This window comes from Gobio gobio (assembly GCF_949357685.1).
Source record: "Gobio gobio genome assembly, chromosome: 23".
NCBI classification, from domain to species: domain Eukaryota; kingdom Metazoa; phylum Chordata; class Actinopteri; order Cypriniformes; family Gobionidae; genus Gobio; species Gobio gobio.
In genome coordinates this window covers 25,480,478-25,508,438 of record NC_137119.1, presented here as the reverse complement: position 1 = coordinate 25,508,438, position 27,961 = coordinate 25,480,478, and the positions used below count along the sequence as shown (strand labels likewise).

Genomic DNA, 27,961 nt, shown 5'->3' with positions numbered 1-27,961 from the left:
TTATGAAGAGAATTGCATTGTGACATCATGTGACAAATGTGTTATTTAAAGGGGTCATACCACAAAGAATCCAATTTTCTTTGTTTTAAAAAAAAAGTTCATTGTGCTATGAAGTCATCCCAAGCTGAATTTTTTTAATTGAGACAGATGAATTGTACAGGTATACTTGATTCAAAGACATATAAGCTCTCCACTTTCAAAAATCTTGAACCGTAAACCATACATCTCTTATAATACACGTACACATCTTAATCAATAGTTTCAAAATACATGTAATTAAAATTTTCTAAATATTAAAACATTGTAAATTTATAATTTGTAATATTTGTAGAGGTTCTCTCTATGACTTTTCTTTATGACTCTCTTAACTCATGCATATTTTGGGAAAATATATTTGAATAAATAATAGAAATTAATTTGACTAAACTATATTTTCTTTAAAAAAAATATATTTTACTGATTTTACTTTTTCTTCTATCAGGACAGTTGTATCACCCTGACATTTTGACTTGCCTCCCAAAAATATCAAAATTCATTTGAATGCAGAGATGATAATAGAAGAGGTGTATTCAAGTTAGTGTATATACAGGATGAATTGTATTCTTAATGTATTTTCATCTAATGTATTGCACAGAAGCACAAGCACCATCACTGTTATTGACCTGTTTGACAGTCATTTTCTGTAAATTTTGCAATTGGGTGGAGACACTGAAACAAGAATGTTACGTAATTCCTGTGGTGTTTAAGCGTTGAGTTGACACATGTGTAAGGGGTTTTTGGCTTTCTTTATTATTTCTATTTTTGTCTGTTTGTTGGTATTTCACATTAATTATGTCTCTAATTCAATCTATTTATGTTGTGTTTGCAGAGTGGAGATTTTCCCTGATGAAAGGAGTCGAGCGCTCAGCTCGAGTACACTAGGGTCACTTCCTGATGATGACAGTAAACATGGGTAAGCTGTCCTCTCTCTCTCTCTCTCTCTCTCTCTCTCTCTCTCTCTCTCTCTCTCTCTCTCTCTCTCCTGGTCTTCTTCCCCCTCATAGCGTACACACTTCCTGTAAACAGTTCCTCTGAGCATAGCAAAAAAAGAGATGCAGTTACAGAAACATGTTTAAACATATTCGTAACTTGGCCCGTCTTGGGATCATTTGTTTTTAAAGCTCTGTTGTGTTAAAACGCAGCAGTTCTCACAGGCATTAAACATCAGTGTATAAACATCAAAAGAATATTTCTACATAAATTGCCTGTTTTTCTTTTTAAAAGCTAGGGCATTACACAAAAAAGGTAAACCTAGCAACATCTGCTCTAACCATCGTAGTGAAATTATTACAGATTCTCCCATGTGTTTATTTAATTGTATTATTATGGTAAAGGAAAATAAGTAATATGATTTACACCAGACATGTTCACAAGACCCTGCGGTCCAAGTCAAGTCTCAAGTCTTTAGGGTCCAAGTCAAGTCTTTGTTCTATTTTTAGCAATATTTTTTTTCACCTAGTTGTTATAATTAGCAGTGTATTGAACTTAAATAATTTAGAACCACTATATGTATAGACAAGCGTTACAGTAAACGACACAAAGAAGAACATTTCCATGTGTTGGACAGGGTCATAAATTGTGTATGAAAGTGTTCGTGCAATCCAGATGCAAATTAACTTGGTAAATCTGGATTATATGCATATGTTAGCAAATAGCCTACTTTGGGGGAAAACATGAAAAGGACATGGAAATGTGTACTTCTTTAAAATGGACCGCAAGCAAGCCTCTGCTGCTGTGCAACACCGCAGCTTCCCTTTGGATTGATTGATTGCTTTTCAAATTAAATGACACAGTTTTGTAAGGTAAGGCTTGACTATTTTGTTACTATCTGTTGCTTTTAATTTATTTAACAGCAGTTTTCTAATGGGTGATGAATTTGCTTGCCTTCAGAAGCATCACACGCTCGCTGGCTTGGTGTGTTTAGAAATGTTTTGTGATATTCAATGCAGCAGCACATATTTGTGAATGAATTAATAGTAAAAGGTGGCGTTTCGTGCTGTCATGTGGGGTAGTAAATAGAGAACGTAATTGGAAAAACTTGCAATTTTTCCACAAGTCTCAGTCTTCAAGTCCAAGTCAAGTCTAAGGTCAGTTGTTAGCGAATCCAAGTCAAGTTGCGACTTAAGTGCGACTCGAGTCCAAGTCGCAGACTCGAGTTTCCATCTCTGATTTACACCTTTAAAAATTGCGATTTTGTCTGAGAAATTAATGAGTACATTAAACTGCACTGCACAATCAAAGCCATTGACAGGTTCATACTGACCTGAGTGCTGAAAATTACATCAAAGTTGATTATGTCGCTTAGGTACGCAACTTTGCAACATGCCAGAGCGCTTTCAATGCATGCCACATTTCGAGAACAAAGAAAAGCGCAACTTAATCCTGAGGAAAATGTTGCATCTTATTATTGTTGTTGTATGACAACACTGGCTGTGGTGTCATTTAATATTGATGATTACATTGATTCAGACATGAAGTTCCACTCTTCAAATAATACAATTCAAGACATCTGATTGCATGCTTGTCATCGAAAATCACATTTGATAACAACTTGAACAACCTATAAACACATCTTTGTGATTATACATTTCTTACAAACTGTCAGATTGTGACTGTGTGTTTAATTCGAATGTACTCCAGTCATTTTGTAACTCTTTGATTTTGTATTTCGACAGATGGCGGTCTCCAAAATGGACCTGGACAGCACAAGAACTCGCAAGGTTTGTATTTGTTTAATCTTATACTAGCTAATAAGTACTACTGAAATCCGAGACTTCCAAACAGGCGTCAATGTCAGTGCGAAGTATGCAGTGTCCTTGTTTACAAAGGCCACAATAATGAGATGGTGGCACAGTTAGGAGAGGAAAAAGCAAACACAAACACGCCTATGAAACTGTTACATCATCTGCATTTTTCTCTTGTTGAACATTAACGCATCAATAGGGCACAGTGGTACGAGGTGATTTTACTTCAAAATGAAAAGTGAAAAATTAAGAAATTATATTTACACAAAGAAAATGAAGCCTATTTTTTGGATGTTTTTTCGTTACATTTAAATACATTTCACCGTCAATTGTCATTCCTGTACTGTGAAAGAGAATCTCATTATCATTACCATAATGCACAAATATGGTGATTTGTTGTTCTAATCTTCCTGAATGCTTTAGTGGTGACGTGTTTTGTAGCGCTGGGGAAATCCCCTCTCTGTCACGTCAGTGGCTTCTTCCAGCTCGTCCTGCCAACAGCACAGTACAAACACACAATCATGCAACAGCCCTGAGAAACCTTTTCCACATGTGGAGTTTTTGATTCACGATGTCAAAGACAGATGAAGTAACATTACATTAAAGCCTGTCAGTATTCATAAAAACAAATGATTGTCAAGTCACCTTTGTTTATATAGTGCTTTTTACAATACATATTGTTTCAAAGCAGCTTTACAGTGGGAACATCATTTTTACAGTAAAGTTCTCATGTGGTGCCAATGCAGGCAGATCAGTAAAATAGTTGAATATTTGATTGTGAGTTTAGATGATGTTTATATTTTCTGTTGGAGGTGTAATACTTCCTGTTGGTGTTCATTGGAAGTTTTGGTAGAGAGATCTTGAAGTGGGTGAGGTATGCATTTCCGTAAATAGCTGACTTTAGCATCTGTGGTTTTAAATTTGTGTATTCATCAGTATTTGTGGGACTTAGTCCGGTTTCACACTGCACATGTTAGCAGAGCGTATTTTTATCGGTGTCCATGTTAACAGATTAGAGCATTCACACCAGACGCAGAGGCGGCGCGGCAGCGCGTCACAGGAGCTGAAGCGGCAGTGCCGCGATCGAGTCTATTTGTGCTACGCTGCTCACGCTGAATTAAAGCCACAGTGCATTGTTCACAGTAGGGATCAACCGATATGGATTTTTTAGTGCCGATACCGATTTTTTTTCATCTGCCTTAGCCGATGACCGATACGGGCTGCCGATTTTCTTGAGCCGATATTTGGAGCCGATACTGCTTTTGCTCCCACAATTTACATCATAAAAATGACACAATGATCATGATGATAATATTTAAAATTTAAAAAAGGAACATTTATTGAACTAAAAAAACTATATTTAACAAATAGTAAAAACAGGTGAGGTAGAACAAGTAAAAAAAGTTTTAAATAAAATAATTACAATATTGCACACAGTAGCAACAATCAAGCAGCATAATAAAGTGTACACTGACTGCACTATACTAAATTTTAAAACTATTTACAACCTAGTAATTTAATGCTTAGGTGCACTTAACTTAATCTCTTGTAGAGCAACACCAGCGGTAATTCAGGAAAAATTCTTCCAATTCTCCGAGTGAAACTTTGGTCTTCCGACCTTTTACCATCGTGTCAATTCTCAATTGATTTTGATTAATATGTGTGAGGGAGGGAGAGCAAGACAGTTTGAAGACAATGAGAGCGGCCGGAGGAGGGGCGCGCTCTCGCAACCTGTTAGAAGCGCTACAGTCTCATCACTCACCGATCCAATAAGGCTTTAGCAGGATGAAAATTAGCTTTGGCAGCCGCCAAAAAACGCAGTATGTGACGGCCGGTGTTGATTCTGTGGCGCACCACCGCGACTTAGTCTATGTGTGGGAAACACTGGAGAGACACACACACCATGCGTCTAAACCTCAGCCAGGTGGTCGCTGAATAAAACTCCCACAACTACCACGGTACGTCAGCATTACTTAATCCTATGACCAGTGTTCGTAACAGCTACCGTTTGCATACGAATAGCCTACAACTCAGCTATTTGCAGCTTCCTAAATGCAATGGCAAGCAGTTTCATAGACGAGGCATTCAGCATTTGCGTTTTCCATTTGGACGCACAAACTTGCTTAGCTATAGTTGCAAGCACATATAGAGCAACTTGTTTCCACTTTCAAAGTGTATGGCAATATTTCAACTAAGTCAAGCAGTTAGAAGATGCTTTGAAAGTTAAAAACTTATCGTTTTCTTGAAGAGAAGATTCTAGCACTGCTAGTGGGGGGAGGGGGCAGTGTATGAACTGCAGCGTCTCCAGCAACACAGAGCTGCCTGTGGACGCCTGTCTATAAATGATGCCGGGAGAAAATATCGGCGAACAGCAGCCTTGTATCGGCCGATGCCGATACATGTAAAAATCGCAAATATCGGCCCGATATATCGGCCGGCCGATATATCGGTCTAACACTAGTTCACAGTGCATTGCGCTGTGAAAAAAATTAATAAAATGCACGAAAACACAACACTGCCAGAAGTTTTTGCCCAAACTTCAAACTCCTATTTAAATGATTAAAACTAGAGGCATAGCTTAACTTTAAGGTTACTTTTATCATGCAAACTACCTATATACAGCATATTAGACGGAGGGGAACACGGTCGCATTCGTAGCAGATACATGCTAAAAAAATTCAGGTCTCCAATTGAACATTTTCTAGTGACCGATCACATCTAATTTTTTTAGTTGGCCAAATTGAAATTTCTGTGAATTAAATTGCATCAATTCACAGAAATTCAATTTGGCCAACTGAAAAATTTAGATGTGATCGGTCACTAGAAAATTTTCAATTGGAGACCTGAATTTTTTTTACCGTGTATAATTTCCCACAGCTCATGTTGTCTGGAGTTTTTTGTCAGCAGAACGTTCCTGGAAAGATATTTTTGCAATGTTTCATCAGCAAAATACACATTAAAATACAGTACAACCCATTGAAGAGTCTATGTCTATCGCTGAGTGTTTTATTTTCATTCACTTTTTTTTTTTTTATGGCGCTGTTGTGAAATAAGGTCTATTAGGTCTTAACTTTTTGGTCCTGCGCTGCCTATTGATTCAGCTGATTTGAATAAATATGTCTATAATGACTAATGTTGCTTAAGTGAATTCTTAAGTTTAATATACAAGGAAGTGAACATAATTCAAGGCAAGCGCATTGCATGGATCTAACCTAATTTGACTAGTCGGTAGCAAATTTTCCATTTAAACGTCGTTAATGAAATTAGTCATTGCACACATCCCTAATACAGTATGAAATTTCAAAACCTAAATAGTTACTACATAGGATGGAGTATGGATAGTCTGAATTTCTGAAACAAGTTAACTGAGGATTGTTATTCGGGGTTATAAAAAGCCTATTCTATTCTATTCTATTTGGTTACATTTGATTTTATTCTGTTCCATTCAGTTTTATTTAGTTCCATTCTATTCAATTAGATGCAATTCTATTCTGTATTTTGCAAAGTATTGCATGAAACTGATAATGTCACCACTGTGTTAGTTCCCTCCTGCACAGGGCAGATGGCAGACTCACTAGATCTGAAGCTTGCAGCAGTTGGAGGTGTTCTGCATTCTTGTTATATTGGTTCTATTAAATTATAAAATACTTGCTCAGTGATTAATAATAGACCATAACATAACTGCAAATGTTACTGTAGCTCAACGCCACTCTGTTTATGCTTGCATTTTAAGCGACTTGCATCATACTCTAAGAATAGTCCACATGCAAAAGAGTGCCCACAATCTTTTGAGAGACATCCTCATCACACATACTGGTCATCTTTTTCTTTCTTACCACAGTTGTGATTGAGCAAAGGCAGAAAACTAGCTTAACATTCTTCCGTGTACTGAATGAAGTGAGCATGCCGTTGTGTAATACACAGCTCAGGCTTTGACATTTACGCATGAATAACCTGAGCGTGAAATGCATGGCAGATATGGACTGAAGCCACTTCTGCAGGTGCTCTGCGGGCAGAAAGTTGAATGTGGCACTCTGCCATGACTAACAGGGGTCAGTAGAGCTGCAACAGAGGCTCTTTAGGTTAAATTGTGAGATGATTATGGGGCAAATTCACTAAGAATGAATTAAGTGCCATTAATTTGCACACATTAGCCGCTTTTCCACCATCGAGCCGAACGGTTCTGAGAACGGTAACATTTCTAGTTGTATTTCCACTTGAGCTTGTACTCTAATTTTAACAGTCCTTAAAGGGGCTATATGCAACTTTTTCCCCAAAATAAACGTAACAATAGCCTTTTTATTTTACCATTTATGACTCAAACATCTCCTGATGAGCATACTGACACCTTGTCCGCTCACAGTGGGTGCACCTATAAGCCTGTATCCTATTTTTCCTATTTTCTGGCGGGTCGTCTTTTCCCGCGCTGTCTGCGGATGTGACGTCACCACCACTGCGAGAGCGAGCAGAAAATGAGAGCAGTTCTGTTTTTTGGCCACAGGTGTCAGTCGCGAGTTAAAATTTCAGAAAAAGGCATATAGCCCCTTTAAGTATTTTTGCACATTATTTGAAGGAAACATTGGTCAGGATGTAGAATACAATTTTACCTGTATACAGAAATTATAATTTTTATCTTTATAATAATTTCAATTTAGGTTATTTGCAGCCCTAATTAAATTTAAAATATCTGTTTGAGTGTTTTTACCCTAGTGAAAAAAAAACCTATACCAAAATGTATTTAAAATACATTTATTTCATACTAAGTATACTAGAAATTCATTAACATTATTTACTGATATATCGCTTGAGACTTGCTGATATAAATATTATAATTAAACTTTATGTAGAGTACTTCTTTATTGCACAATGCACATTGCTTGATATTAAGCCTAAAATGTGTTTTAATAGCACTATTAGTAAGGATAGTATGATCACTGTATAATATTAATCTTTAAATGCAAGATATTTAAAGTGAACCTAAAGTATACTTGCAATAGCTCCACTTTAGCACAATCAAATGTGTTGTTCCATTTTAGCGGACTTTAAGTATACCAATTTAGTATAGCAAAAGTATTTGCAGGGTATTTACATTAATTATAAATATGTAAATGTATTTGTAGTATACTTGGCATAAATGTAAAAAAATCACTAGGGTAGCCCCTGTTTAAACTGGGTTTGTGGGTGTTTAGTGGATAAGATGTTATTGTATACAAAAGTGTTTAGTGAATTTCCCCTAAGTGCTTTCAGATCAATAGATTCTGAAAAAAGTTTTTTTCTGAGGTTGTTTTGCAGTAGATCAAGCACTACAGTGTGGCAAATCTACCAATATTAAAACCGAAATGAGGCCAAGTGGGAAAAGATAGTGTGCATGTTGTGAACCCTTTGTGAACCTTGTTTAATGGTGGATGCCACTGTGGAAGAACAGCTGCAGAGTGAGACTTGCGCTGGTGTCAGAATCAAAGATCACCCCAGACTCCATCTGCCTCAGCAGTGTCGCCACTGCCTCGCCCAGCACTCCACTGCCCCACAATGCCCTTCTGCCTCCCCTGGGATGCAATAAAACCCCTTCAAATACACCACCGTCCTTTGCTGCACATGACCCACCCTTCTGGGTTCAGCACCAGTCTGTAATAATGTTGTTAGCTTGTTTAATGGAAGAGTTTAGGCAGAAATAAAAACGGTCATATAATTGCAGAATAAAATATATTATTGAATGTTCAGAGTTCTGTTCTTCATGCAGTAAAAATAAACTGCTCCAAAATGACAAAAAAAGGACCATTTAAACTGGGTTATTTCACCCAAAAATGAAAATTAGCCCATGATTTACTCACCCTCAAATCGTCCTAGGTGTATATGACATTCTTCTTTCAGACGAATACAATCAGAGTTATATTAAAAAAGTCCTGGCTAAGTCCAAGCATTATAATGGCATTGACTAGTCCATAAAAGTGCATCTATCCATCATATAACTGCTCCACACGGCTCCAGGGGATTAATAAAGGCCTTCTGAAGCAAAGCGATTTTATTCGTCTGAAAGAAGAATGTCTTCTACATCTAGGATGACTTGAGGGTGAGTAAATAAAATCAAGCACCTAGGCATGCAGACTGCTTCTACAATCATTTGGGAAAGAATGGGTCTCTATCAGGAGCTCAGTGAATTCAAGTGTGGTACCATGATTGCCACCTGTGCAATAAGTTTACTCACTACTAAATATTCCACAGTCAACTGTTAGTGGTATTATAACAAAGTGGAAGCAATTGGGAACAACAGCAACTCAGCCACAAAGTGGTAGGCCATGTAAAATCACAGTGCGGGGTCAGCGCATGCTGAGGCGCACGGTGCGCTGAAGTCGCCAACTTTCTGCAAAGTCAATAGCTACAGCCCTCCAAACTTTGTGTGGCCTTCAGATTAGCTCAAGAACAGTGCGTAGAGAGCTTCATGGAATGGGTTTCCATGGCCGAGTGGCCATGTTCTCTGGAGTGACCAATCACGCTTCTCTGTCTGGCAATCCGATGGACGAGTCTGGGTTTGACGGTTGCCAGGAGAACGGTACTTCCCTGACTGCATTGTGCCAATTGTAAAGTTTGGTGGAAGGGGGATTATGGTGTGGGGGTTGTTTTTCAGGGGTTGGGTTTGGCCCCTTAATTCCAGAGTAAGGAACTCTTAATGCTTTAGCATACCAAGAAATTTTGGACAATTTCATACTCCCAACTTTGTGGGAACAGTTTGGGGATGGCCCCTTCCTGTTTCAACATGACTTCGCACCAGTGCACAAAGCAAGGTCCATGAGACAGGGATGAGCGAGTTTGGTGTGGAGGAACTTGACTGGTCTGCACAGAGTCCTGACCTCAACCCGATAGAACACCTTTGGGATGAATTCGAGCGGAGATTGAGAGCCAGACCTTCTCGTTCAACATCAGTGCTTGACCTCACAAATGCGCTTCTTGAAGAATTGTCAAACATTCCCATAAACACATTCCTAAACCTTGTGGAAAGCCTTCCCAGAAGCTGTTGAAGCTGTTATAGCAGCAAAGGGTGATCCAACTCCATATTAAACCCTACGGATTAAGAATGGGATGTCATTAAAGTTTATGTACATGTAAAGGCAGACTTCCCAAACGTTTGGCAATATAGTGTATAGGAGGTTATTGTTCTATAAAAATATCCTGTAAGTTTCAGAATTCAAAACTTCCTTGTAGGTCCAAAAACAGCTTTTATTGATTATCAATGCCTACTTCTACATCATTGCCTCTTTAGCACTGCCCACCGAGGGTAAAGGACAAGATAGGAAATAGCTTATTACTTCTAAATTAGGATGTTTTTTGATGTACAAATCTTGACAACATTATAAGTGGACCTCAGAGAACATTATACAATAATAAAAAAAAATGCAGTTTATGACCCCTTTAAGTTTAGACTAGCTAGTTTTTGATGATTTTTTGTTGATAATTATTGCAAAAGCATATTATTTTGTAAATGCACCACCCCAAGAGTCTGCTTTTTTTATTTTTATATAAAGATGAATTAGTATGATTAACAATAACATGATGTCTGTCGAGTAAAACTGGTGCAGGTAAATGCTAATTCAAAGTAACTGAGACATGTTCCGTACTTACTCATCATCATATTGTCGGATGAAGCCAAAAAGACTTACCAAGTTTAAACCGACTCAGAAGTGGCTTTATTTCTAAGATCTGTGGATAAATAGAGCAAATAAATTGGCACATAGGCCCCTGAGATCAACAAGAGCTCTTCTCTTTCTCACTATCTCCTCCCCATGATAGCAGAGGTGAATGACCTTCCACTCAGGCTGTAATTACAAGACACGCTTAATTGGCCCCATTAGGGCCTCTTGATATGTTAATGTATGACACGCTCATTTGCATGATTGCTCCCATTTCCCTTTTAATGATGGCTGAGTTTGTGGACTATTTTAATGTTGCACAGGCTGCTGCTAGCGTTCATATTCCGGTGTTTTTCTTGCACAGAGGTTGCCGCAGTCGTTCTTCATGTGATCCGGTTTTGAATTCAAGACACACATGAGCTGCTCCGATACGTTCTTTGCAAAAACCTTCCTGTGTTCTCTGATAAAGGACTGAAGCTTTTATCCCACGTACTGTAATAAAAGTTTCCAATTAAATGTTGGGGGAAAAGAAAGCCTATTAGTTTTCGCTTTGCAAAGGGCATGTTAAAACAAAACCACATTGTTTTCTGAATTTCTTGGTTGATTCAGTGCTTAGCTTTTTTTAGTTGAATGGCTCTTTGAAGCTCAGACTTGCTGTAATGCTTATCTTGTTTAGTGTATGTTGCATTATTAAAATTCCCTCTCTCACTAGCGCTGCGCTTGTCATGCCGAGGGTTTAATGCATCGGAGCAGAACAAGCCCATCAATGGGACCAAACCTTTAACGCCAATATAATGTGATCTCTTGCGTCTGGCCACGTGTCTGTCCCTGTGTGCTCTCTCTCTCTCTGTGTGGGCTGTTGGTTTACATCAGTGGACTGCACTACAGAAAGAGGAGCACACCAGCGCTGTTGTGGAAATATGTCAGGGGTGTGTCTGTGTCTGCAGCTATGGAAAAACCCCTGATAGAATCTCAAAAGGAAATACAATAGGACTGGTTTAGGCCTTTTCACACTGCACTTAACCCCAGGTTATCGTTGTTCTAAACCCTGCTTTTAACCTTGGGTTAAGAAATGTTTCACACTTTTAATTTTGAAGCGGGATTGCACTGCTTTTTACCTGGGGTGCATTCAGGAAAAGCTTAATAGCAGTTGGCAGTACATAGCCCCTTTCACACAGACCGCTGATCCAAGAAAATTGCCATAAAATTGCTAGAGTGCCTTTTATGTGTGAACGCAAACACGTCCCGGGATCGTCCCTATTAACATTGCCGGGATCAGTCCCTGAACCCACCCTGTGTGAACAAAAGGCAGGACCAATGCTGTAAGGAGTGTGTCGTAGTGATGGCACTGAGATTGTTCGACAGCTTAGTGGAACAGTACACAATGCGCTAGTTTATGATCGGGAAAACAAAAACTTGGTTTCGCGAAATCTCAGAGCATAAGCAAACTTAAGATACATTACCTGTCACATCCTGATGCCCAAGTCTTTTTACCAGATCTTTACGGGATGTGTGTGAACTCACGTTCAGATTCCTGAAAATCACTGGCAGTGTGAATTAACCAAAATCCTACGATTCCGGGACAAATTATCAGTGTATTTTCCAGAATCTCTGAGTGAAAGGGGCTTACAATATGAGGATGCGCAATGCTAGAGTCTTTAAATAAACAGGTCAAGTGCTACGTTTGGCCAATCAATGACACTGACACCACAAATATGCAAATAAGAACATTAACCCCCCAGGGTTTACAAATGTACAGTATGAAACGTCAGCTTATTAATTGCTAACCCTGGCTCAATTATGAGAAGTGTGAAACATGAAGCTAGATAAATCAGGATTCCATTTACCCACGGCTTTAGAATGACCCAGGGTTAACTATTTCAAGTGTGAACGGCCCTAATGTATACTGCACTGTAGGTGTAGGGCTGTCACACTGTGTGAACATCGAGTGTCTATCTGCTGTTTTGAATGACTTCGTGGTATTCAGGTGAGAGATATGAATAGGAAAGTGATCCAAACATGACTATTCTATTACAGTAGTTTAAAACTTAGTTGCTTGAGATGACTGTTTGAAAGACACCTCATTTGCACTTTGCTCTAAAATAGATGATTGCAACTTTTTTTTTTAGAACTCATGAATATGGTGTAAAATAGCTTTTCTAGTCTTTTGAAATGTATGTGAATCTTATCAAACAGCAGTTTTTTTTAAATCCTATTTAGTGCTGTGTTGTGAATATTAATTGATTTTGTTAGATTTTGCTGTATTTGGCCGAGCGGTTGTTTGGGTGGCTTGCTAATAATTTAGATTTCTCAAATACGAGAGCTTGACAAGAGTTCTTGTGGGGAGAAGATTTATTGAAGGTGGTATTGTAGCACAGTTCATCAGCAGCGATGTTAGCGTGTCGGCCTTCAAAGAATCTTAACCAAAAGTTCTGTTTGTGGGACAGAACTTTATACATGAAGACAAATGGGCTACAAACAATAGAAAACTGTTAGGACCTCTCACAGGTGATCAATCTACCCTGCAATCTTCTCTGAGAAATGCTGTTTCTTTGTTATTCTCACCAAACTGTTTAACCTTTACAGACACAGATAGGTGATTGCATCTGAGGCACAGTCACAATGTAAATGCGTCTGACTGAAGATGACTGCAAATACACAATCTTTCAATTTGAACAAACCCTAAAAATGATACTTTAATGTGTAACTCAGTCATGCACCGCACCAGCTTAAGGCTGTCTAAACAGGATGCGACAAATCGACCATTGCAAATCCATCTGTTTTCGTGTCAGAAGTAGTGTGAGCACTTGAAGTACATCAGAAATAGAACAGGGCATCTGTTTACTTTCGGGAATTTGTCGCGTTGCACCGCATCCAGTGTAGACAGCATCACTGATTATAATGGGTTGTATTTGCTTTTGTCATGTCGCGTGTAGACACATGTTAGAAACCCATAGTAACGCCCTGGAAACCACTCACAACACCCTCCAGCTTTTTGACAGTGAGTTTTAAAAACCACAAATATGTACATTAAAAAGTGTCTTGGTCTGGTTGGATGATGCTGCAGAAACAAAATAGATGGAAAAAGTAACCGTCGTGGTTCAAATTTCTTCTCATCAGGACTTTTTAGTTGGCAGTCATCCAGTTGCTTCAGCGACGCATTTTTGAAGATCCACTCACAGCGTAGCATAAACTTGTCTTTGTTTGTTCCAGATGATGAAGAGGCACTCACCTCCATAATGAAGGACCTGGCAGCTTTACGGTTCTGTTACCAGCTCAAGAGCAACAACACCAACAAGCCCAAGAGCAGAACCCCATCCTACAGACAGGTAATTACCCACAATGCATCACTCAGAAGCAGCTAGGAATGCGCAAAGCTGTGTTTTCAGAAGCAACTAGTCACAAGGTTGTTTGAACGATTTATTTTATGTTAGAGCTGCAAAGCTGAGTAAATAAATTTGTATTTGAATAATATATATATATATATATATATATATATATATATATATATATATATATATATATATATATATATATATATATATATATATATATATATATATATATATATATAATTAAAATACAAATTTATATATATATTTTTCATTTATTTTATAATACTGAACTTAGCAAAGCTAAATAAATAAAATATTTTAAATATTATAAATGTGACATTAATATTATTCATTGTTTCATTTTTGATTTTATTTATTTATTTTATAATAATGACCTGCAAAGCAGCGATTCAGAAAAACAACAACAATGTATACCCTATAACAATTTTAATAGCTCATGCAACCTTCAACCTGGCCTGATTTAGTCCCAGCCAGAGCTGCATTGTAAGATACAGTCTTAAACAGGACACAGCTGAGAGAGGCACTACTGTTAACATGCAACATCCGGTCCCTATGTACTATACAGCATAAAACGCCAGTATCCTTGTAGTTTTCTTTCATTGCCTAAATTCTCACTACAGTGCTGTCGCTTCACACCGGACACCAGTCAGACAAAACTCATGAACGGTTTGCACGCGCACACACTCTTTTTGTTCTTTCGCACACAATGTGAACCTCTCATTTTTTTTCTCTCATATGCACAAAATGCCTGAAGGAACTTTCCCAAATAACCAAACATCATTATAGTAACTCAACAACAACCATCCCCAAAAACAACTCACAAGGACTCTTGACAGGTTAAAGCACATGCATAATGAAAATGCACGTGAAGCACATAAACTTGCAGATGAATTCTTATTTCAGCCTCTCTTGCTGCATTCATTATGGAGATGACGTCACAATGTCAACAGTATCGGTGTAAACAGTATTCAGACTGTTCATTATCTTCAGCGGTGTAAGGCAATGTGTCGTCTCAGGGGAGACAGTGCAGTTTATGCTTCAACCAAACAATGAAATTCAGAGCAGTGCTGATTTCAGAACAGTAGGGGAGACAGGGGCAGGTTTGTTTTTATACAATGACAAACAAGTAGAAGTTGTGCTTGAAATCATTATCTGTCACTTTTATGGACTAGGTTGTTTTCCGTCATGCTGTATTACTGACATAGATATGACAACTTCTGTGACGAGAGCTCTCTTAGTTTTATTAAGCATTTTTCATTTTTATTTCACTCTTGTAATATGAAAAAGTACTCTTGAATGAATTAAAAATATCCATTGAATTAATCTAGGGGACTACAATGTAAATCTCTTGTTCCTCTCCTCACTCTCATCTCTCTTCAGGTCTGTTTTTTTTTTTTTTTTTTTTTTTTTTTAAAGTATGGTTTTAAATAATTTTTAGCATGCTTTTACCATTCCTTGTAGCATCCTCAATTGTGGGAATGTTCCTGTAAGTCCTAAAAGAAATACAATAGACAAGGTACCTGATTTTATCAGTCATGACGGAAAGCATTTTGAATAATATGTAAATGTTTTTATTCAGTAAATAACATTTTTTTTAATGGAACCGCTGACCTAGAATTATGACACTTATTTGACATATTCAACATCTCTGTCTTAGCAATTGAACAGTTTTTTAGTCACATGACACATTTTAACAAACAAGTTAGATGTATAAAATATGTTTTGAAAGTCAACATTTTTCTTTTGTGGTCTGAGAATTTATGAAATATTTATTAAATGATTTTCAAGCAATTATAATGTAGGTCACACTTAGAATTTTGCTTTAAACACATTATTTCTGACTGATAAAAGATTTATTACCATAACTTCTCAGTTTGAACAAATTGTGTAATATGATTTATTTTTCAGCTGTTACCATTGGGTTACATGTTGCACATTTGGGATTATTGTAACACTATTTTTGTGTAACAACTTACAGTTCTGCTCATAAGTTTACAATACCCCTAAAAAAGTTTAAAGAGATCATAAAAATTGCATGTTATTTTTGTTAGTACTGTCCTGAATAAGCTGTTTTAGATAACAGATCTTTAGATATAATCCATAAAACAGAACAATATGACTGTATGATTTATATGCATATTTCTTATTTTGTTTCAAGATCATATTTTTTCATTTAGCACTGCCCTTCAGAAGCTACCCAAGATGTTTCCCTAAAGACAAAATAAGTACAATTTACCCAGATCATTCAATTCAAAAAGTTTACACCCCCCGGCTCTTAATGCATAACTTATGAGCAGAGCTGTGTTGTATTACATTCAACATTTTGATTTAGTCTTGGTCAGTATCCACCTTATTTTTTGTAAATGAATCCGTCTGGATTCTCGTGCCATCCGCTTTCAGTTAATTTTAGCTGTGCAAAACAGCTTGTTATGCTGCTTGATATTGCAAACTGGTAGTTGCCATATTATTTGAATGTATTGTCTTGATTATATACTGCACTTTATTATTCTTCTCGTTATTTCCCTATAGCGGCTAATGAATCAAAAGTCTCACACATTCACACAAAACCGCTTACTTCCGCATTGAAAAATATGGTGGATAAGTCTTCAAGTTTTTTTGTCATTCTGTCTGCCTCTGTCTAAGCTAATAAATGCTTTGTGAAAAATATTTGGTAATTACACACGCAAAGTTTCACCCTAACCACCCACTTGAGAGGTGAACCCTCATCCTGTTAGATTCTATACATGCCAGATGCCACACATGCTTTCATATCCAGTCCTGTGACTGCAGTTCAGGTGATAAACTGAACTGTGTGAAGATTTCACAGATTTCACAGCATTGATAACAGATAGACAGGAAGAAAGCCATGTGGTTGTACTTCAGATACATAAGAGTTTCTCAGGACACAGGGACTTGCTATTTGTAATATTTATGCAATGTCACTTGTGCTTCTTGAATAGAAAGTTGACTCAGACTCAGACATGCATTTGTAGTTAATCGACCAAGACTGGATGCGAGAATACGTTTTATGCAATATATGGCTAGCGTGTTGTATTTGTTAAAGGGTATAACATATAGGCTGTTTAAAAAGCTATTAAACTTTTGAAATTAAAAAAATATAATGAAAATAGTTTGTTCTTTTTTTTTGTTGTTGTTGGTTTAATATATAGTAAATGTATTTTGCCTTATTTTTTTATACTTAATATAATTTTAGTGATTTAATACAAATAATATTCTGTTATGTTCTGGAGAGGGAAAAAACTAGGCGAGACGAATAAGAAAAACTTAAAAGGTTACAATCCATTTGACAAGTTACTATTTCTTTCTCCATTTTATTTACATGCCCTTTGTTGCAAGTCTATTTGCTGTCACTTTTGGCCCTTGGTCTTTATAAATACACTATAAATGTCCTGTGATGTTTCTGAATGCTCTTTTCTTGTTTACAGTACGACTGATTTTACTTATAGTTTGCACAGAAGAGCAGATTATCTGAATTAATTAGTGCATTTGATCCACAGGATCAATTCATTTCATTTTGTTGTTTTCTTCTCTCAGGATTTACGGGTGAAGCTGGAGCATGAGCGAGAGAAACGGTGAGTCGGAACATTCTCATTATTTCTGCAGCTCTCCGTCCTTTCCCTGATCTCATTCCTCTCATCTTATCCCACACGGGGAAGATCAGAAAATATGCCAAGCTGCCCAAAAGAACCGGAATGTTCCTATAAAAGTATTTTGACATTTAGACGCAGTGTTTCACACACACTTTGGTGCAGAGGAAAGAGGAGGTGAAGCCAAGTGTTTGAGCTCAATGGCACACCCAATATTAATTTTCAATGTCCTGTAGGTCATTCATACACCCACACAAGGAACATGTCATTTTTCCCAACTCAAGACTGCCAAATGCCAACACTTGAGTCTTTGCAAAGTATATCCATATGTGCTTTAGCAAACCTAACATTTTACTAAGGTACTCACAAAGAGACGGTACTTTCCCTCATATAAAGCCAATGTTTCTGCATAGGAAGAATCTATGACTGTGGAAGAAAGTGAATTAACGTTCTTGTCAACCAGTACCACAAAGTCCTGATGCATCCTGGGAGAATTCACACTTTGGTCTTAAAGCTCCCCAGAGGATCCGGTCCGCCGTCTGTGTGAAAATGCCTCAGTGGGTTGTGTCACAGGAAGTCGGCGCAGCGTCACTTGCTGCATTGGAGGTGACAGGCAGTTGGGTGTGCTGCTTCACAGCTCTAATTGGCTGCTAGGCAAAAAATCTTTGTTTAACCCTCTTCTGTTCTGGCTCGACTTTAAGCAGAGATGTATGAGGAGAAGGTGATGGCCCACTAGTAGATAAATCAATAGAAGTAAAAGGGTAGCTGTAGGAAAGGACATCATGCCTTCAATCAGAATAGCCAGTCGGCTTATTGCATCACATCTTTTTGCTCCAGAACTAAAGTTTTTAATTCCAAGGACCCCCAAATATATCTCATAAAAGGAACCTTTCTTAAAATATAAAGGTTGTTATATATTTTATCAACAAACTAATTTGTACTGTATTAGAATAATAAGTAATATTTAGCATTTTCATTTGCAATTACTTTGATTAAGTTTATTGCATATCTATGGACGCTTGGAATTCCGCTGAACTGAATAAAACCTGAATAAAAAAGGTAATTGCGACTTTTTTTCTCGCAATTGCATTTACATCTCGCAATTCTGACTTTTTTTCTCAGAATGGCGTGATATAAAGTCGCCATTGCGAGTTCTAAAGTCAGTATTGTGTGATATAGAGTTGCAATTGCTAGTTATAAAGTACGAATTGCGGGAAATAGTTGCAATTGTGAGCTATAAAGTCAGAATTTGTGATATGAAGTCATAATCGCGAGTTATAGTCAGAATTTGTGATATGAAGTCACAATCGGAGTTATAAAGTCAGAATTTGTGATATGAAGTCACAATCGTGAGTTATAAAGTCAGAATTTGTGATATGAAGTCATAATCGCGAGTTATAGTCAGAATTTGTGATATGAAGTCACAATCGGAGTTATAAAGTCAGAATTTGTGATATGAAGTCACAATCGTGAGTTATAAAGTCAGAATTTGTGATATGAAGTCGCAATCGTGAGTTATAAAGTCAGAATTTATGATATGAAGTCACAATCGTGAGTTATAAAGTCAGAATTTGTGATATGAAGTCACAATCGTGAGTTATAAAGTCAGAATTTGTGATTATGAAGTCGCAATCGTGAGTTATAAAGTCAGAATTTGTGATTATGAAGTCGCAATCGTGAGTTATAAAGTCAGAATTTGTGATATGAAGTCACAATCGCGAGTTATAAAGTCAGAATTTGTGATATGAAGTCACAATCGTGAGTTATAAAGTCAGAATTTGTGATATGAAGTCACAATCGCAAGTTATAAAGTTAGAATTTGTGACATGAAGGAGCAATCGTGAGTTATAAAGTCAGAATTAAGTAACAATCGCGAGTTATAAAGTCAGAATTTGTGACATGAAGTCACAATCGCGAGTTATAAAGTCAGAATTGTGATTTGAAGTCGCAATCGTGAGTTATAAAGTCAGAATTTGTGATATGAAGTCACAATCAAGAGTTATTAAGTCAGAATTTGTGATATGAAGTCGCAATTGTGAGTTATAAAGTCCGAATTTTTGATATGAAGTCGGAATCGTGAGTTATAAAATCTGAATTTGTGAAGTCACAATTGCGAGTTATAAAGTCAGAATTTGTGATATGAAGTCGCAATCATGAGCTACAAAATCAGAATTATGTCATATGAAGTCATAATTGCGAGTTATAAAGTCAGAATTATGTTTTTTTCTCTAAACTTTTCCGTGGACCCCCTAGTATCCTCTTGTGCCCCCCTGACTTGCCTTAAATGGACTTTGTTTGTAAGGAAGCTTAACATCTTGGCATTTCCTTCACTGGCCAGGAATCTGTATATATCCCTACCCTCTTGCACATTATGTCTTCACTAAGAACGAACATTTAAATGAGAGGAAAATTAGTATTAAAATCTTATTAAACCTGCCCGGCCAGATGGTGGGACTTCCATCCAGTCTCATCAATATGCATTAGATAATTTTTTTTTCTCAATCTCAATTGCACTATGTAATATTTTATATGCATGCAACTTAAAATAAATGAGGCATTAAATACGAAGGCACACTACCATTCAAAATTTTGGGTCAGTAAGAGTTGTTTTATTTTTTGAAAGAAATTAAGATTTTTATTTAGAAAGGACGCATTATGTTGATTAAAATGGCAATAAAGACTTTAACATTGTTACAAAAGATTTATTTTTCAAATAAATGCCGTTCTTTTAAATTTTCTATTAATCAGAGAATTAAAAAAATGTATCATGGTTTCCACAAAGTTATTAAGCAGTAAAACTGTTTTCTTGAGCATCAAATCAGCATTAGAATGATTTCTGAAGGATCATGTGACACTGAAGACTGGAGAAATGGCTGCTAAAAACTCAGGTTTGCATCATAGGAATAAATTACATTCAAAAAATATATTAGTTATTTTAAACCATACTACTATTTCACAATATTACTGTTTTTACAACCCCAAACTGTTGAACGGTAGTGTACGAACAGCAACATGTATTTGACAATCAGCTTCCACATAACATCATGGTGCGTTTTTGCCAGTTTCATTGCGTTACATCAGAAAGTCGTAAAACGCAACATGTATTAAACTTGTATATGTATAACCCCATATCTCACAGCACACATCATAAATCTACACACTTGCGCCTACAGTAATAAAAAACTCATCAAAACAGGCATTAGTTAGCAGACCAGAATAGTTGGACACACTCAAAACCGTCTTCCTCTGGCAGCGACCGCAATACTGAGACAGGAAGGAGGAGAGCACCGCGTGCCATGCCAAGTGCAGAGAGCCGCAGCCAAACCAAGGCGCTTATCTGTGCACGCCAAGGAAGGAAAATCATCTCGTACCCTACATCCTCCATTTCTCCAGTCTTCCGCTATGGTTTTCTTCCATCACTATCTCCCTCATCGGCCAGTGTAAACAGAGCCATCGCTCAAAACTCAACAAGCAGCTTCATCTACAGAAGATCTGACTGTAAAACAACATACAGCCCATCTCAAATCAGCATTAAAGCTTGATTTCACCCATGACGGATGTCCCGAGTTGTCTTCTTTCCTCTAAACTTCTTCAGATCAGAACCAATTGGCTGTCATTATGTTGGAGATACAAAAACCACTAATTGCTAAAGTCAAAAATTGTTTAAAGATAATGGCTCTTCAAAAGTGGTAGATAAGTCATCTGTGTGTGCAATTTGGCTGGTGTGCTAGACTTTGGAGGAGGAATGGGAAACATGCTTCCTGCTACGTTGCTCCACATTTTTTTCTTTTTCCTCTCAGGAAGCGCTGCATCTACCTTTTGTGTGTGTTGTGATGTGGGCCCCGGTGTTGAAACAGTAGTCCGCTCCAGTTGATTAGACCAAACGCACGGTCATCATGCTTGCCTTGCATTAACATCATGCATCATAAGCCAATTTAAACTCTCAGTTCCTTGTTCTCAGTTCCCACACATTGACGAACACTCTAAACATAGGCACGCTCGTTAGACAAACGGAGACACCATTTGAGGCCTGCCCCATGCATGAATACACCATAAATGGCTTTAGTAGAACACAATCATACACATCAGGGTTGAATGATCCTGCATCTAGCCATTTTTAACTGGCCAATCCTTCATTCGCCTTGTTGCTGTGGCAACACCTCCCAATTTCAGGAAATGCCCTGTGATTGGAAAGGTGCCATGATTCTCATCCAAAGTTCCATGTTTACATACCGCTTGCATATGCATAGTGTAACTAAACGAAAGCAATGTCTGCTGTACTTGAAATTTGCAGGTGCCAGAAAGTTGTTTTGATCAGGCTTTTTCTCCTCTTCCTTTAGAATCATTCCATTCCAAAGGCCACTGAAGTTCAAGGATCTGCTTCAGAAGGTGACGGAGGCCTTTGGCCAGCAAATGGATCTATACTTCACTGATAAAGAGGTAATTCTAGTAACTTATTGTAACCTTTTCGCAGTGATAGGTCGGTATAGATAACAATTAATTGGCCATTAATAGTTTTTCACTTACAAATGTCAATAATTTTGCAATGCGTAGGTAATGCAGATAATGTTCTGTTTTTAAATATTGTGAATTTTGTGCTAATATGGTAAAACAATTGTAAATAAATTAAAAACATGATTTTTTTAATAATCATTTAAAAAGGTATTTCTCCCTATCATAAAGTTTTATTATACATCATTTTAGGATTTTGACAGATTTACAGTTAAAGGGTTACTTCAGTGATTTAGCATGAAGCTTTGTATCAGTAGAAACCCGGTAGTATATTCAAATTATGGTACTTTTCCCCCTCATATCCCCCTTAGACGAGATAATTATGCATTTTATTTCTGGAAAAATCGTCATTTTGCGTCATCGGAGGATTTTTAGCCCGAGGCTAGAGACTACAGGAGCTAGTTCTGCATGTTTTGAACCCGCCCACAGGGGAGGGATCTCACTCACAGAATGTAAATGCGCACGGCCACTGCCGCTCGGCTCGGGCATTCATAACGGAGGGGTACGGAGCAAAGTGAGAGTTTCAACTTTTCAATGAATTCCTATTAAAGTTTTGCTTCCATATGCGATCTGGAAACGCGCCAGACTGGACACACACCGAGAATGACAGCCGCACTTACTTCAGCTCTGCTCTGATCAGTTCGTGATGAATGAAATCTGACTCCTGCTGCGTCTGTGACGTGACTTTCGTTCGGCTCACTCACACTTTATTGAAAACACACGTTCAGTTTTTAATTGTGGTGTCTATTCTCTAACTGAACGAAATTATTTTATTACTATGAGTATCAAAACGACTTTGGGGGCGGTGCCGACCAATGATAGTGATAACCAATAGCCATGGCTTTGGGAGTGGCCTCGTAGGGCAGCGAAGCTAATGCATTCTGGGAGTTACAAAAATAAATTTTCTGTCTTTTCTCAGTCTAGAAGGCACCAAATTCAAAAATAATTTCACATTTCTACTGCATAAATGACAGTTTAAATACACATTCATCTTCCCAGTGCTGAAGTGCCCCTTTAATTTATGATATATAATGAAGAAGAAGTATTTACTTCTACTGTCATTAAAGCAAAAGTGAGACAAAAGACTGAATTAGACTTCAAATTTGACTCAGTTTGTTATTCTGATCATATACACTACTGATCAAAAGTTTGGGGTCAGTAATGTTTTTTTAAAGAAATGTATTTATTTTCTGCTAGGATGCATTCAATTGATCAAAAGTGACAGTAAAGGCATTTAAAATGTAAAAAAAGATTTTCGTTTAAAATAAATGTTGTTCTTTTGATCTTTCTGTTATAAGAAATCTTTCCTGGCGGCTGAAAATTCAGCTCTCCCATCACAGAATTTTTTTTTATATATATTTTTTTATATTAAACTATATTATACTTGCCACCTGACATTTATCTCAAGATATCTGCTTTGAAAATCAATATCCATTACTTCTCAGTTAACTCGTAAATGGACTAGCATTTATACTTTGCAGTAAGGATCTGCACATTTCATTGATGTGTTGTTTTTAAACTATGAGTCTTATTTTATTAATAATGTGTCTGGTCTTAGACATTGGTGGCTCTGAAGTGTCAGGAGGATTTGGACCGAGCAGTTCAGGGATTGAGCTCCATCTCTGGAATCAACAACCTGCTGAGAGTGATTCTGAAAACACCTCCCAACAACCAAGTGAGTCCAAGCCAATACAAAGCAAAGCAACCCAAAATAAACCCAACCCAAAGCCAATAGTAAAACAATACCTAAACCCACATGGAAACCCTAACCTGTACATGAACTAGTTCTCAGACCACAAGCTCACTTCCACACATCCTTTTTATTATTCATTTAAAATCATATAAATATATATAAGAAAAAGGAGAGGCAATTTGCCAATGTATGTAAGAACTTAATTGAGGATATATTCTCTTTATATACAAGTCTTAATTTCTTACATAATTTTGCCTAGATGTTTTAAGGAAGCTTAGACTTTTATTGTAAAACTATTATGAAAACTCTTGAATCGCACATATCAGGTCTAGCAGAATTCCATATGTCCATCTCCCCACAGTTCCTCCAGGTGAGCGGCCAAGACAAGCAGAGCGAGATGAGGTCATCCAAGTCCCTGGGAGATCTCAAAGCCTCAGTTCTCAAAGGCTCTGAACGAGTGCGCAAACACTCTACAGGTGCGTCACGCCGGCTCACACACACCCCTAAGACACACAGCACGTTCAAAATGACAGCACACAATGGGTTTATCATCAGCTTTGTTTGCACTTTTCTCCATCATGCCTGGGGAATGGCATCAAAGAGTGCAATGATGTCAGCTGTTAGAGAAAGCCTGGGCAAATCATTTCGTTTGTTTTGAATGATTGTTTTGAAAAACCATCAGTTTTACTTCCCTGCGTGATTGCATTTACATTATATTTGGCCAATCGGAATCAGTTCACTCGGAATGTGCGTTTCACATGAACGATTTGCTTGAAAGCACATTCTGGAATATCATTGTGGGTATAATATAGTATTATATTTAATTTTAGACATTAGGTATTTAGATATTGCCTGTTTTTGTTACCTCTAAAGCCATAGCAGAACGTTTGTGCATCTCTGAGCAATGCAGCGGCGTTTCTGAATGAATTCGCATTTTGAACGAATCAGGTCAATCAATGATTCAATGGCCCATTCATAAAGAGAGCCATTTACTTCATTCCTAAATGAATTAGGCATTTGAACGTATCGAATGAATGAATGAATGACTCAATGACATTTACTGCCAACTACTGGCAGTTTTAGTTTCTTATTTAAAGTATAATTTCATAAAAAAGATAAAAAAAAATAATTTCATATTCCATATTAATAGAAAAACCATTAAAGGTATAGTTCACCTCATGGCCTCATGGTCATTGTAGCCTAAAAGGTTATGTGTAATAAAATCAAATATAATATTTATTTCTAAAGCTTTTTGTAATGTATTTTTGGTGCTTTTCTCATTTAACACAATAATGACTTTAAATTATATTTTTGGGGTAATTTCTCAGCCAAATTTGATGTGATTAATTTGCGATTAGTTAGATTAATCGCCACATTGTGTAATTAATTAGATCGCTTGACAGCCCTAATTTTAATAAATATAAAAAAAATAATTTATTCTTGTGATGGCTAAGCTAATTTTCAGCATCATTATAAATTTCTTTTCAGAATTTCTTTTACGAATAGGAATTGAACAGCATTTATTCTTTTATAACACTATTAAATATCACATTGGAAAAATGTAATTAATCCTTGCTGAATGAAAGTAATAATTTCTTTAAAAAAACATACTGACCCCAAATGTTTTAATGGTTGTGTATATGCCAGGCATTCATTTAAAATAAAATGCGTCTTTATACTTCAGTTTATTAATAGTATTAGTCTACATGCTGTCAAAGAAATGCAGCTATTTCATTCAAATTAATTTTGGAAACTCATGACAGGACTTGTCATGGAGTATCGAATTAGATTCGGGCTCTGTTAGGATCTGTGTTTTGTAAAATCCCTTCATTGTCTCAGACAGTTGAGTGCTTCAAATGCAAGGGGAATGAGTTTATAGTGTTTGAAAAGGCATCCCTCAAAGCTTTTTGCTTTGTCAGCAGTAGAAAAGTGCAAATGCACTTGCATACACCCATTTGTCATGTCTCTTTCAGCATATAAACATGCTTGTTTTTCTTCTGCTTCATACATAAGTGTTTTAAATCTGGCAGCATGAAAAGGTTTCCCTATTCATCAGGTGACATTCAGCAGATGTAGGTCTTGATCGGATCGTTCACACTTTATTCAGAAGCCAATAAACAGTGAGAAGTTCATAACATGAACATTATGCAAAACAAGAACGGGTGTCTACCCAAATAGAGCATATAGCGATAGAGAGCTTAGTGACGCACTCTTTTTCTCACCATCTCACATTTTTTCAATGTTTGGCACCATCTCTTTGTTTTCACACCTGGATAACGAGCCGTGGAAAAGAAAATAGCTTGTTCCACATTACATACTGAATGATCGAGGTTGTAGGTTTTTGCTGGCTGTATGTCAAGGATGTATTTTTACAGATTTCAGTATGTCAGAGCAGTCAGCATTTGTCATTATAATGGGGGGAAGGAGAAATGCTTTTGCACTGCCTACATGCATAGTGTGTTTGCATTACTTTTTAGCAGCTAGTTAATAAAAATAGCATTTAAAGAGACCATGTAATGAAAAACTAGATGCTTTTTTGACATTACATCCATTAGAATGTTAACATGACCACCCACATTTACTTTATGCATGATCACCAATTCAATATTAAACAACTTGGCCCAAACTTATGAATGACTTCTACTTAAAACTGTACATGTCGGTTAGTCAAACAGTTCATTTATCTATAAAAGTCTTAAAGGTACAGTAACAAAAGCAGCCTGTTTTAGTCAGTGCAAAAGAGAGGGAGGAAAAAGTTGGAATTCATCATGAACAGCGCAATAGCCAATTATAGTGCAATGGAGGTCTCACGTGACTTTTCAAACCCACGGGACGCTTTAAAACTCAATGGGCTCAGGCTAGGCAAGAGAGACGCTCCCTCCTGTGGTAACTTTAACTGTTTTATATAGATAGATAGATTGTGTCAGAAGGACATATTGTGCTAGAATGCAGAAGTCTTTACATTTTACACTGTCTACAGGTGTCAGTCTCACATTCCTTTCACGCTTTCTTCCCCACCCCATCCCTTCCTGTCACATGCGCTTTTAATTTTTATTACCTTTCTTTTTCATTAAACTCCTCTCTCTTTATTCATCCACCATTAGTCTCTTCCTCTCACCTTCTGCTCATATGTACCTGTCACACACACCGCACTTAAATCTCCGTCATTATTCGCTTCAATCTGCTAAACTTATTTTTCTGGGATCCTGCACCCTGTTATTAGTTGCAGTGGAAGTATTACTGTTCCAGACTGGGGTTTTTTTTGGTATCAGGCTGCGTGATGTGTCATGCTAACATCACTCCGTCTGCCCGCAGGATCTCTGAACATGGGCCGCACCTCACCACCTCCGGGCAGCGTACCAGAAGAGCAGCAGCAGATCGCTCGGCAGGGGTCCTACACCAGCATCCACAGTGAAGGAGAGTTCATCCCAGAAATGCTCGACTCAAATGTAAGTTTCATGGTTGGAAGCTGCAGATTACAGCTGTGATTTTAAAGTTACATAAGGACAATATGTTTCCACACACACCATGGGCTAGATTTACTAAACAGGGCAAATTAGCGTGAGAGCGCAATTCCAAAAAAACAAAACGCAGATGGGAGTGGGAAGGTCTGCGCGTGATCTACTGACGACACAAATTACAGAACACAGACGCAACCGGATCATTTCCATAATGACCAACGCAATCTACCAGTTAGCATCTGGTTTAATGCATACTTTTTTTTGGGCGGTAAATAATGGCGCAAACACCAGTAATTTTACTTTAGTAAATCACCTCGCATGATTCATTTAAATACTCTCCTCCCATAAATGTTGCATCTGAAAGGGAAACTCCTAAAAATGCATATGCAATAAGTTTAGCCGCAAAAATAACCCTGTCAATGCCTTTTCAGCACTAGTTTTTCACTGCGTATCTTTAGTAAATCCTGACAGTAGTTCTTTAACGCCAAAAGATGGTTTGCGCTGGTGCAAGGTGTTAGTAAATCTGGCCACATGTCTCTAAAAAAAGAAACACTGAACACTGATTCAGATTTTAAACCTTGGTAATGAGTAGTGTTATATTGATATACTTCAGTGGTTCCCAAACTAGTGTAAAAAGCAGGCACAGCAAGGCTAAAGGCACCCACACACTACAAGATAATCGGCCGATTTTGGGCCCCAAAGGGATTTTTCTCCCTTTCCGACAGTCCTAAAATCCAGTAGTTCTACAGATTATTTTATCAGATTTTCCTGATGCCTTTTAAGAGTGAATGAATCTGCTCAAAACAACGTCTGGTATCAACGTAAATATTCACATCCTGTTGTGCGGCGGGAACGCCGAGGACAAACGCACATGCACTCTGTAGATTGTCACGTGGAACAAACCGATACATAATCAGAAAGCG

The 27,961-nt window shown here is 37.4% G+C and overlaps 1 protein-coding gene across 1 annotated transcript in view; it reads left to right on the top strand.

The window, feature by feature from the left end:
• Positions 1-27,961, top strand: part of map3k22 (mitogen-activated protein kinase kinase kinase 22) — a 129,764-nt gene that overhangs the window by 19,926 nt on the left and 81,877 nt on the right. The window contains exons 2-9 of the mRNA XM_079806601.1: positions 869-952; positions 2,715-2,759; positions 13,622-13,737; positions 17,320-17,357; positions 21,713-21,812; positions 23,443-23,559; positions 23,939-24,053; positions 26,893-27,026. Coding sequence (XP_079662727.1) covers positions 934-952; positions 2,715-2,759; positions 13,622-13,737; positions 17,320-17,357; positions 21,713-21,812; positions 23,443-23,559; positions 23,939-24,053; positions 26,893-27,026 — 684 coding nt within the window. The 5' untranslated portion in view covers positions 869-933. The remainder of the gene's footprint in view (positions 1-868; positions 953-2,714; positions 2,760-13,621; positions 13,738-17,319; positions 17,358-21,712; positions 21,813-23,442; positions 23,560-23,938; positions 24,054-26,892; positions 27,027-27,961) is intronic.